At 40.8% G+C, this 13,684-nt stretch overlaps 1 protein-coding gene across 1 annotated transcript in view; it reads right to left on the bottom strand.

Moving 5' to 3' along the window:
* Window positions 1-4,640, bottom strand: part of lama4 (laminin, alpha 4) — a 48,643-nt gene extending 44,003 nt beyond the window's left edge. Inside the window, exon 1 of the mRNA XM_088905411.1 lies at window positions 4,238-4,640. Coding sequence (XP_088761537.1) covers window positions 4,238-4,345 — 108 coding nt within the window. The 5' untranslated portion in view covers window positions 4,346-4,640. The remainder of the gene's footprint in view (window positions 1-4,237) is intronic.
* Between the last annotated feature and the right edge of the window lie 9,044 nt (window positions 4,641-13,684).

Raw genomic sequence — 13,684 nt, 5'->3', positions numbered from 1 at the left:
AAATCAAGACTCAATTAAACCAGGGCAGATGGTGTATGCCGTATCTTTGTTTAAATCCATTAGATCTGAGTGCTGTGCTTCTTTTGTGCCTCAGCGCATCAGTATTACAAAGTGATGAAAAAATCAATACATGACTTGTGCATGATTTGAAGGTTCTATGTGAAAACACTTACATGAATAATGTGATACCGTGGGCTTACTCACATCAGGTGTTTTTGGTTTGCTTCATGCTGTACTCACTTTCCTGTGAAGGCCGTCAGAGAGGCCTGATATCACATGATCAGTACACATCTGGTGCTGTATAGTGGGTGTGGCTGTGATACTTTTGGTTCTAATAAATGCTTAATATGTGGCCATCATTAGATCTGCTCACTCCTGGGAAGGGTCAGCCTATTCTTCAAGCACAGAGCACTGTGCAGAGCCATCCCCTGAAAGAGACCCCTGTCTGTCACGGGATATGTACACAAACACTGGCACACTGAGACCACGTGGAGGCTTCTCATAACATAACCAATATAGCTTTTGAAGGTGGGAAGTAACCTGGACACCCACAGAAAACTTCAGTGAACCAAAGAGAACGTGCACACTCCACACAGAAGGTGCCACAGCTGGGAATCAAGCCCAGAACCCAAAAGCTGTGTGTGGCTCTGTGGCTAAGGATCTGTGCCTGTGGCTGGAAGGTTGCTGGTTCAAATCCCGCAGCTGGCAGAGGAATCCTACTCCGTTGGGCCCCTGAGCAAGGCCCTTAACCCCAACTGCTCCAGGGGTGCCGAACAATGGCTGACCCTGCGCTCTGACCCCAAGCTTCTCTCCCTGTCTGTGTGTCTGTGTCTCATGGAGAAAAGCTGGGGTATGCAAAAAGATGAATTCCTAATGCAAGAAATCGTATAGGGCTAATAAAGAAACATTATCATTAACCACCACCACGCTACTGCTTTAATATATGATCATATTTCATTCATGGTCCTGTACCTGAATTGATAACCCTGAAAGAGCTTGAATGGCAAAAACTCCAGATAGATAGCACATACAAACAAAGGTACATTACCAGACACAACTGGTAGGTAATCCTTAAAATTGTGATCTAAACCTTTTGAAGCACATTGGTTCAAACCTCATACTTGTGCACAAAGGTCTTGCGTCAAGATCATTCGTTTTTTAAAACGGAGCCAATGAATTTCTTCATAAAGTTACAACATTCATTTCAAGTGCCTGTTTGACAATGTACAGGCATTTACTGCCTCACTGCAATTTCCATTGCCAAAACAACTGGCGTATACAGCAGTCAGCCCTGTAATGGGACATGACACAAGTCATCTTTGGGAAAGTAATGTAAAGTAATGTAAAGGTTTTGCACATTATGTGCATGTCACTATTCCATGTCAGCTAGTCTGTAAAGAAATCGTTCTCTTCCACTTAACCATATACAACTCTTAATAATGCATTTGTTTACTAAAATATTGGTATTTTCTTCTTCACTTCATGATGAATGGGAGTGTGAACCTTAATGTCATACTTTCTGACATAAAATGTGAAGGAAAAAAATGATTTCAAGAGTGAAAAGCCTAGTATTATCCTACTAGGCTTGCCTATAGTGTCTCCGTTCAATTGATTTAGTTCTGCTGTTCTATTGCTGGGTTCATAACATAATAATGAGGCATATGTTTGATGCCTAAATGTAACAACAGTACACTACACATACTCCAGAAATTAAAAAAAACTTTCATCCTTCAATACGGCATTGTTCTTAGTCAGCCACTTTAATTCAGTCTTGCCCTTCCGTTTCAAACCTTAATTGTACATTTATTCAGTCCTGAGAAGCAGTCGCAGGCACATTCCTAACATATGTGCCCAGTCCTGATGCATATTTTCCCTTGATTTATTTTCTCACAAACTGAAACACAAGGATATGCCTCTTCTGTGAACTAATGTGAAACATCCCGTGAACAGTACAGCTTTTATAGCCTGGCTCAGAGGCAGCGCCGATTTTCCTGTGAGCCTTTTCAGCCTTCTTGCTGTAAACTCAGAAAAAGAGTATGGAAAAGTCTTGGTGAAATAAAAGTACTGTTCATGTGTTTGGTGTAACTTTTCAATTTCTTATTGCAGCTGCTTGTGACAAATACTGTAAATATGAACAAATGTCCCTTTATATAAGATTGATATTCAACAAGCTTGCCCGGTAACATAATTCTAGAGAAGCATAATGCAGTCAAATACTTAATTATTTTTGTTTTTTTTTTTAAATTAAAACACTTAAATTATATTGTTACGCTATTATTATATTGGGCAGCCAGAGCTTCAGGCGCAGGGCAGGGGGCACCCTGGATGGCACACCAGTCCATCCCGAGGCACGCACAGACACAGACACACTCCGTCACTATCTCTTTGGACCGTGGGAGGAAAGCAGAGCACCCAGAGAAAACCCCTGCAAACCGGGAAAAACATACAAACTCCACACTAATAGCACCCCATGTCTAGGGGTCCCAGATCTGCAAGGCAGAAGTGTTGACAACTGCACCACCATTCACCCATATTATTCTTATTCTTATTCTTATTCTTATTCTTATTCTTATTCTTGCAGATATGGCCTCAATGTTCATACATTGGCCTGGACTGTGCCTTCCTCCAGCATTATGATACAATACATGTAGTGTACGAATTACCAGAGAAATATTGCAAATGGAGGATCGCGCATAATCCTTTATGGAAGATTCAGACGTATAGGCATTTACTGATACAATAGAAAAAACCTAACCTGTCTCAGGATGATCTAAACTCACATCCCTTATTCGTGGTGAACAATCCAAAACGTGATGAATTGTGCTTCGCAATGATAGGAAGATCAGGCACTGAATATTTACCCACTTTACACCCATGACGAATTCCTAATGCAAGAAATTGTAGATGGCTAATAAAGTGATCTTATTTCTGTATCATAAACACGTGTCTCCCACTGTATTTATGATTGACCATACAGTATGCTTACGATTACTTTTACACCATCTCTTACAGATTTCTTGTAGATCAGTCAAATCTACAAACTGTTCATGCTGTTATTTAAAAGCCAGAGGATCCAACACGAACAAGGCAATGGTTTTAAGGGGACAAACAAACGTATCCTGCAATTCATGAGGCATGCAAGTGTTCGGTTACATTTTCCTTTTTTGGAGAGACTGAGGCAGCTGCTTCATTGTAAGTCACCTTTGCTTACAGATGACTTCAGGACCCTGGGGGTGCTGTGACTTTCAGCTGTAAATTCCTCAGCGTACTCCACTTCCGACATTAAAGGACTAGCATCCGAAAGGATCTGGATTCACTTTTTGTCTTTTTCAACACATGGCAAGATAAGATCATTCAGAAATCTTTAGAATCAATCAACTACATCAATGTTTCTCAGGGTATTCAACTATTACTTTAAAGGATGTCTTCTGTGAGCAAAAGTCACTTCCCAAGTGAAATAAACAGTAAACTGCCGTTTTCCTAATACAGTAAATAAGAATACTTGCAGAACATGCAGTATTTCTGAAGTGAGTGCTGGACCTGCTTTGAACCACACATTGGTTACTTTGCTCAACACTGATATGAAGCTCTTTTATCCTTATCTGGAGCAGTTTTGCCCAGTGCGGAATAGCATGTTACTGTAGTTATCAAGAATTTGGATTGGATTAAATAAAAACTCATCAAAATCCATACTCATGGAGAAATGCTGTAATCTCACACAAGAGAATACACCTGTATCCCTTAAAAGTGTCACTATTCTTTCTTTATGTCCAGCTTATTACTTCTTTCTTTTATAGTGTCACTCGATGCTGCTCAAGGCCCTTTGACTCACTACAGACGGTTTTCATTTTGACTTTAATGAGACTGTGACAGAATGAAACTCTCACAACATCTGCTGATCAACTCATCCAGCTGCAACACATTGAAATAATCAACAGTCCAATTAAACATGGAAAGGGAGATGTACACAAGACATTGTTCTAGTATCCACATACCTCTTGTATAGCCATTTTTTCCCCAAGAGCTCTGGAAATATTTCTTAGTTTATAAAAATGGATTAACTAGCTTCCGAAATTCCTGTTGCACTTTTGATTGCATAAACTAGCGTTGCACTGGAAGGACAACTTCAAGCGCCCCTGCACATCAAAACACACGTTTCACACACCGTCTGTTTCGGTCATTTCCTTGCTTAGTGTTAAACTGCACAAAAAACCATGTAGATGAGAAAAGAGCTTACTTTTAACACAGGAGCTTGCTGTCCCCCATAGCTGGAGCCAAATGCTGGACAGATAAGTCCCAGGAAGATGGAAAACCAGCAAAGGGAGGGGAAAACAGTTAAAGCCATTTCCCCTTCTTCATCCAAAGCTGCTCGCCTGGCTTCTGGTTATCGTCACGCCGATGCGGGTGTCAGCTCCCTTCGGCTTGCTGGCTCCGTTGTTTCAACTCTTCAGCTGCCTGCAGCCCCCCAGATGTGGCTGCCGCTCACGCCAGCCCAGCTGAAGTCCTGCGAAACAAACTGCAGGCGGCTTCCTTCCCTCGCAGCCCGTCCTCCCTCTCCCCGGAGTCTTCCCTGAAATTGCACGCAGATGGGCAGTCGGCAGGAGGAAGAGGGGGAGAGAGATTACACCCGTGTCAGAGAGGGCTGGTGTAGCAGGGAGCCCCTGCATCCAGGCCGCATTAGCTCCTCCTCATCAGGATGCAGGCGGGGTGTGTATTGGGAATCTGGCTTCCACCCTGTACCAAACCTTCCAGTTACCATCCTGGCTTGACAGCCTGAAAGACAGAGCCTGTCTCCCACTCCCTCCTCACACCCACCCCCCCCGGCAGCTCCCCTTTGCTTGTTTTCTTAGGTCATACTCTCAACGAAGGTGCCAAATTTATTAAAACCATGCTAGAGGCCTGCATCCCTCTCGAAGCTGGGATTCCAGCACAAAAGAGATTTTGTTCGGATTTAGGTCCAGATGTTAAGCAAGAAGACAGCGCTGTGCTTACTTATCCCCGCTGTTTTGTTTATGATTTTTGCAATGCTGTGAAACTTCTGACTAAAGAGAGACATGCGCTTGCAATCTCTTTCGAGTTCTAATTCAGGGCTTGTCAGCGGATCGAAAGTGTTTTTTTTTTCCTTTGCACAAAGAGTATCTTGTTTGCACTGTAGCCCAGACTCGTTAAGAAAACCATGCGGAAGATATTACTCTCGGATGACCAATAAAAATGGCATCCAGAATGTTTTATGGAAGGTTTTACTATGGGTCTTTAGCATTAATACCTAATTAAAAGAAATTAGGTATTTTGTATGAAATGGGCAATATTCAGTCAGTAACAGTGTGCGTGCCTTTAACATAGAAATGAAAATGGGAAGATTCTGCTTTTGATTACATTTGATAAAGTATTAGTATTTTATTAAATCATGCCCTATGACATATAAAGCCTTAGGAAATAAGATTACAATAATGATGTTGTAGGCCAACAATATACTGTCACTTATACATTTGGGTGTTTGCAGTAAACTACAGTAGGGAGTTCCATCCATCCATCGTCTAACTGCTTCTTCCAATTCGGGGTCACAGGGGAACCGGAGTCTAGCCTGAGAAATAACAGGTGCGAGGAAAGGTACAGTACACCCTGGACAGCACTCCAGTCCAGTACAGGGCAAACTGACACAAGCACACGCTCACCCCAAGCCAGTTTTCCTACAAGCCAATTAACTTGCCAGCATGTCTCTGGACCTAGGGAGGAACCCCATGCAAGCACAGGGAGAACATGCAGACTCCACACAGACAGCCGCTCAGAACTGAACCTGGGGCCCCAGGGCTGTGGGGCAGCAATGCTAACAACTGCATCACCACACGGTCCCTTATTGTTTTCACTCATCATAGAAAAACTTTCGTGTGTTTTACCACTTTTTTTCTCACTTTTCCTCAAATGTAGTAATAATAATAATAATATTTCTTTATTAGCCCTATACAATTTCTTGCATTAGGAATTAATCTTTTCACATACCCCAGCTTTTCTCCATGAGACACAGACAAGGAGAGAAGCTGGGGGTCAGAGCACAGGGTCAGCCATTGTATAGCACCCCTGGAGCAGTTGGGGTTAAGGGCCTTGCTCAGGGGCCCAACAGAGTAGGATTTCTCTGCGAGCTACAGGATTTGAACTGGCAACCTTCCAGTCACAGGCACAGATCCTTAGCCACAGAGCCACCACTCTGTACAGTGTGTGTAGGGCAGGAACTTTTTAATGTTGTTTCACGAACCCTGGGGAGAATCCTACACAGTGTCGTGATATTTTGTCGTTAAGAGTCCCAAGACAGCTGAAAAAACAAATCAAGAGGAAAAGAAGGAGACAAGTTGAAAATAGTTCTTCTTTGATGCATGTCACAACTAAACTTCATAGAACTATAGTTCCCGCAGTAGTAGTTGAGATATGGGATATTAAGAGTTTATTCATCTCCTTTTTCCATGACGGACTTAAACTCTAATCATTCCACCTTTTGTTTTCATCAATTTGATTATAATTACACTTTTTTAAAAGGCTTTGCTTTAACTTTATTTTGATGTAGCACTTGGTATTTTACCAGAGCTACAACACTCCTTATATGGTACTTCAATTTTTCCCGTGTGAACATATATGTTCTTCAATTCGTGTCTAATATCACAGTTTAATTCTCCTTTGGACACTTGCAGTTTGACATACAGTATGGGCAAAATATTGGTCTAAGAATTCTCCATTTTCTGAGTTCAGATGTTTCTGCACAGTAAGAACATTTCTCTCTCATATACCCCTTGGAAAAGGCCATGAATATTGTTTTTGGTGGAACAGCATATGCAATTAAAATTGAAATCTGATATGATGTAGTTCTGTATATGTTATGGTATCTAAGAAGAGAATGAGAGATCTCAAATGTATTGATATAACCTTCTTGACATACAGCTGTGCCATGCCTTCTGTGATCTCTCTCACACAATGGGGGTTGTTAGTAATGCCAGTGAGTCTGTCGCCATTCATTTCAATACTGCAGAACTTGGACACCTTAGGTCACATTTGGTTCTTTAATCTGTTACTTCGTGGTGCAAAACTGCTCAGTAATATGTGCCTGCATTCTGAGAGTGTTACACATTACAGTTTCAGTACCAGTTTCTTCCTCTTCGATCAATGAGTCTAACCAACAAAGGAAGAGCTGGCAAAAGGAATATTAATCTGATAACCTTCTTTTATTTGAAAAACCAACTCAGTATTATAAAAGTGCACCAACTCAGCGAGGTTATGCATTTCATACAGTATGTGTATTGCTCTGTTGCCTTTAATTTTTTGCCTTTGCAGGTGAAGAGATGTTTTTTTTCCACACAGAATGTTTTGAATTGTTATCCAGATTCCTTCTTTACCTGGTTAAGTGCATGTTGAACATTCATATTATTTAGCTGTCCTTGGCCTCCCTCACCAGTCTGCTCCTTGCTCATCTGCTCGGTTTGGAGGGACCTGGAGAGACTCACCAGCAGAAAGCTTTGCTGCTGGACGCCAGGCACTCAGGGCTGTAGAATTCCTTAGACTGTGCCACACGTCCACTCATCTGCTTGTTGCAAACATGGTGAAGGATGGCTCACCTGTCTAGGTCACAGTTCTCCACTGCCTAGTAGTCTATCGCCTGTGTCCTTTGCTCTACCAGACATCCAAACATGCAGTGTGAGGGGTGATTTGTGCATTTCTGATCTGCTTGTACTGAAATTTGCTGTCAATTGATCTTTAGTTGTGTGCCTGTTTTTTATACATGACCCTAAGCATTCTGGGATTGACTGTTCAATTAATGCATAAGCTATACCTGTGTGAAAGCCCTTGCTTTCAATATACATGGTCCCCCATTTACTATGGTATTTCCATTTTTGTCCGCTACTTAGAGTTGAGTGGCTGAGATGGGAGAAAATTTACACCAGTCAACAATATCCAGAGCACTTCAGTACTCCAGCTAGCATGGTAGGGAAGCTAAAAAGGAAGCTATTATTAAAAAACAGCCATTTCAAAGCCCACATGGAGTTTACAGCAAAAGAACGTGGGTGACCTTGAACAAAACTTTGGCATAAGATGCTGGGGTCAGAAGAGACCAAATTGGAAATTTATGGTTAAAATTCCAAGTGTATTATTTGGCACATCTCCCTGCAGCCCACACCACACCATCTCTGCAGTCGAACCTGATGATGGCAAGAACATACTGTGTTGATGTTTCTCCTTAGCAGGGACTTGAAAGCTTGTTAAGACTGAAGGACAAATGGGCAAAACAAACTACAGGCAAAGAGGAAAAACTGCTTCAGACTCACCATGTCAGATATTTACCTTTCAGTTGGAAAAGGACCAGAAGTACAATGTCAAAGCTATACTGAAGTGACTTAAGAATGAGAAAGTGAATGTCCTTCGGTAGCCCAGTAAAAATCCTGATTTTAATCCTTTTGAGAATCTGTGAAAAGACTTTAAATTTGCTGTCCACAAGCGATCCCCAAGCAACTTAAGAGACCTTGAGAAACTCTGCCGAGAAGAATGAACAATAATTGCATCAAGCCAGTGTACAAAGTTGGAAGAAACTTACTCAGAAGGCCTTATGACTTTATTTGCTCATGAACATTCTTCCACCAAATATTGAGCTCATGGGTATGAATACTTATTTAATCTATATATTTAATTTTTCTCTTTAGTTTTTGCTGATGTTTACTGCAACTTACTGTATGTTACTCTTAGAAGTCTTCACTCTGAGCATTTAGGTTTTGAATAAGTTTTTTGAATATTTTTTGGAATTCAACACCATAGGTGTCTGAATACTTTTGCACTGTCCGGACAGTTTTTCACACTACTGTGTAAACTGATGGTTGTTCTTAAAATGAACATTTCACACTTTTTTGGTGTTCAGGTTTCATTGTCTCTGAGCAGGCTTCTTAAAACCAGGCCAGTAGAATTTGTTTTTTAATGACCTTTCAACAAAAACTTGGGAAGGATGACTATAACCAAGTTCTCTTTCAACTTAGCTGCCCTATAGTAACTTGTATCATTGCTGTCGTAATATATGTAATTCAATTAAAACCATATATAAGCCCCTCGTCCTTGCATTCATCTCATATATTAAAAATTGTTTTATACCAAAGGAACAAGTAATAGGTTTATTCCATACGGAAAGGAGAGGAAAGAAAACACAATGTTTCGGCTGTGGAGCCTTCTTCTTCACCATACCCGAAACGTTGTGTTTTCTTTCTTCTCCTTTTCAGCAGGTAATAAACCTTTACTTGTTCCTTTTCAGCCTACGCATGCTGACGCAGCTCCCCACCTGAACTATTAAAAATTGTGCTGCTACATTGGATTACTCCTTACTTTTTCTTCACCATCACATCTGCTGTTTAAAACTTTTCTTAACTTTTGGCTTAGAATATGTAGATCTGTTGCTCCCACAAGAATTTACTTGGATCCAGATCTTCGGGATACTTTTCTGACTCCAGATGATCAGTTTTCTGCTACATCCTCCTCAGCAGCTGTTTTACCTCCCAAGTCAGCTGCTTCTCATTCCCAGCCAGCGTCACCACCTGGTCAGCCCTCTCTTGCTATCTCTTAGCAGTTTTGCCTTCAAACCCTGGCTCTGACTGATATTATGTGCTGTATGCTCTGAGTTGCTTGCTCTGCACGAGTCAGACAGACTCCTGATAACGCCGCATTTGTTTTTTGAAAGAAATGTTCCAAAGATACTTTATTTTACCCAGGATTGTCAGTCGTAACTGGGTACAGTAGTGGCAGATGCAAGCCAAAAACCAAAAGGTTAAACTAAAGTGTGGCTTGATCTACAATGCAAAACGTGAAACAAATTATGGGCGACACGGTGGTTCACTGTTGTAGAATTGTTGCCTCTCAGTGCAGTGTGTTCAATTCCATAGCTGGGGGCTATCTGTGTGGAGTTTGTATTCTCTCCTAGTGTTTGTGTGGGTTTCCACCGGGAGCTCTGGTTTCCTCTCCATACTGGGGGGTTAATTGGCTACTGGGGAAATTGGCCCTGCTGTGAGACTGTGCATGTCTGTGTCCCAGGGTATATCCTGCATTGTGACCACTGGATGGGCTCAGACTCTCCCTGTGACGCTGCAATGGAAGAAGTGATTAGAAAATGGAAACAAATTAACAAAAAAGCTGAGTAATTATGAAAGAAAATAAAAAAATACAGCAGCGAGGGCAAGCCCCAATCTGCCAGCATCCTTCTGTATTTGGTGAGACAGTGGACTCCTACTGTAATGACTCACATTACAATATAATATATATAAATATATCATATAGAGTATAATAGCTTTATATTCAGCTCTAATCCAAGACAAAGATGCTGACTTTCATAAGCACAAGTGCCAGGATATACACTCTCAATAACCTTTCTGTCTCACCCTGATAGGCAGGGCAAGACTGTAACCCGGACAGGGTCAAAGAGTGTAAACCGAAACATGGCGAATGACAAACAAATAGGACAGAGAGCAAGACAGATCAACTGCATGACACAGTACAGTACATAGAAGACAGAAACAAGAGCAACAATACAAAGGAAAAAGAGAAGTGTATAACCATCGACCACGCGAGTAGGGATGTATTATGGTGTGTGTGCCTTCTGTGTCTGTCCTCACAGAGGCCTTGAGAGGAAGCTACAGTCTTCATTACATTATCTTCTGGAAAGAGATTGCCTGCTGTCCAAATCATTTTCATGACTGAGCCTTTCTCAGATATCAGCAGCATTTGGTCTCTCTCTCCTGTCACACAAGCATTAGAAACGTGTTCTCCCAAGATCTCCCAAGGAGTACGTCTTAAAGTTAAAGCTCTTAAAGCTCTTGGTAGACCCTTTTTCCCAGCTTAGATATGAATCTCCTCCTGGACTGTCATTTTTGTTTTGCGTTTGCCTCCTTTGGAAAGAAGAGAGCTTGTCAGCCCCAATCTTTAATGGGCCAAGAGATGGTGAATCCCTTCGCTTGCTTGTTTTCCTCCATTACTGCTACATCAGACCTTGTGCATGCAGTTCTTTGTGTCTCCTGGCAAAGTCGATTACTTCTCATTGCACAGTACCTTAACTCATGCTAACCATCTCTCCCATAGTTACATTCCCTGAAGTTACATATTCTTTTATGTCGGAATTCCCTTTTCCATGAGCAGATCCCCTGAAATGTCCCTTTGGGACCTTCATGCCATGCATCACCTGTCTCCTATCCCCAGCAGACAGGATACTTACTTGTGACCCTCATGTGACTCTCCAGGGCTCCCTATTCTGTAACCAGATTCCCTAGAATTCCGCACTGCCAGACCTCTTACCCCCAGCGGGTATCACATTTCAGTGTGACCATTGCAGAACCTCTGTGGACCCTCCCAGTGTCACACTGTATGTCTTTCTTATCACTCCCTCACCTCTCCCATTGCTTAGTAATATCTGTGATCTTGCAGCTCCTTTACAGAATGAATGGATAAACATCCCAGCAACCAGATGGAAGTGTGGAAGTCTGTGAGGCTGTGTCAAGGCATTTATAGCAATACTGCTGTTTGAGATAACACAGATGTTGCAATGCTTCATACTGTATGAATCATACAATGTATTTACATTAAGCATCAAATATGATATAGGACACATTGTGCCCATAAGAAAAACACACAGCATTCGCACAGATCCAAGGCTGGCCTCAAAACCTACAGTACCATTTTTTTGTACTTTTGAAAGATAGTTTTGTCAGTTATTTAAAAAAATATAATGCAAACATATCCATACACTTGCATATCTCCTCTATCTATAATATGTGAATTTCAGGAAAAATACTTTTCTCTTAATGATTTTATGGATATTTATCAGGTCTTTGTTTTATTAAAAACATGAGGAGTGTATGCTCTGTCAGACACCATGGAATTCAATTACTTACTGTAATTCCTGTCCGCTGAATATCAAACACCACCTGTGGCTTCTTAGTGTAATTTGTAAGACAGCTGCTGGTTTTCAACACAGCATGAAGCCATACCCTTGCACTTTCATTCATGGCATGTAGTCTTATAAAACCAGAGGAAATGATCTGATAGAAGAAATGCTATTGTAAGCAGTATAGAGTGAATAGATTAGTGTGGCCTGTAAACGTTGATACTCTACTGCCAGGCAAAGATCGACAAGGCAAAGTCTTGTTATAGACTTTAAACTTTGTACTGTACATATTGTGAGTACAAGATATATTTAAAGTCTTCCCTTGTTTTGTGAAGGAATAAACCGAAAATGTTTATAAGCAATAAAGCCAAAAAAGATAAGTACTGTAGTCACGGGCCATTAATTATTTAGTCATGGCAAATGGGTATATTAATATTCTTTGTAGTCTAGATCAAATACAACAAGAACCTACAAGTTAGCATGATTTTATTTTATTGAATATGTATTTGCAGTGCACATCAGAACCAAGCTACTGTAGATCACCATCAACTGCAAAGCAAAAAAGCAAAGACATTGATTTTTAAACTTGTCAAATACCAGTTCAACTGGAGGAATAACTGCAAATTAAATATGGATAAATGCAAACATTGGATATAAATAATAAAATTAAAGGATCCAATGAATGTAGTATTATCTGCTTCAAAATAGGTGATGGTGTTCTTTGGATCCATGTTTTCAAAACTGAAAGCTATGCAGACAAAACAAAATTCTTCTCATGATAATATCTTCACTACTTGATTTGGATCTTTTTGTGCTGGATTGGGTCTCAAAACTGCACAAAATAGCATATTGTCTCAGTGGAGGTTCAATATAATGTAGAGGAACGAATGGTTTTTATTGTCCATTTTATAAGTTTTCAGATTCTTTCAGTTTGTCGAACATATCCCCATAGCCTGGTGTACAGAGTGATACTCGTAGGATCTGGGATTGCTGGAAGACTGAAACCAACGTGATTAAAAACAGATGCCGTGAGGGGGTTGTGTGAGAACGGACTTTTAAAGGGCTGGGAGAGAAGTGGACTGTCAGGGGAGTATGACTCATTCCAGCTTGTTTCTTTGGGAACTGTTCTATGTTGAAGAATGATACCAAGGGAAAGTTTAATCTGCTTAACCACAGAAGCAAACAAGAAAATGCTGTTGATCTGATGTTAACTGCATTGTGCAGTGTAGAGAAGATTGTTTTTAAGTGTTTATGCATTCTATGCATGCATGCTATATCCCCAATAAAACAAAGTAGAAATCCACAATTATGTGAAGAGTGCAGGTTCTCTAAACAGATGTACTGTAACTGTTTAAGTTAGCATAAAATGGTGCAGTTTTTTATCTAAAAATGAACATGGAGTGGTCATACAGTATAGTCCGCTTGTAATATGAAACTGAGGCATCATTAGAGTAAATCAAGATCTGCTTCAGCCACAGCTCAAGCAGCTGTGTGTATTCGGCTGTGCTTTCTTCACACGGTTGGGCACTGCACTGCAGCACATTACAACCATCACCCCTGTAAAACACATTCCCTTGAAGTCTCATGTTGAGGAAAGGTTCCAGACTTGTTATTGCAGAGTTTCTTATACAGCTTCAAAGGCACTGAAATGATCCCGATGATTGCATGTAACGTAGAATGTTGTTGAGTAATAAATCTGATACTGTACCAAATGTTTCTGATATTCTTCCTTCTTTCAAATATATTTTGTATTTCTTTATTACATTTCCTACTCTGCACTGTAAAAGGATT

The sequence above is a fragment of the Atractosteus spatula genome, chromosome 2 (genome assembly GCF_055471065.1).
Source record: "Atractosteus spatula isolate fAtrSpa1 chromosome 2, fAtrSpa1.hap1, whole genome shotgun sequence".
Classification (NCBI taxonomy): domain Eukaryota; kingdom Metazoa; phylum Chordata; class Actinopteri; order Semionotiformes; family Lepisosteidae; genus Atractosteus; species Atractosteus spatula.
This window is presented reverse-complemented; position numbering and strand designations above follow the sequence as displayed.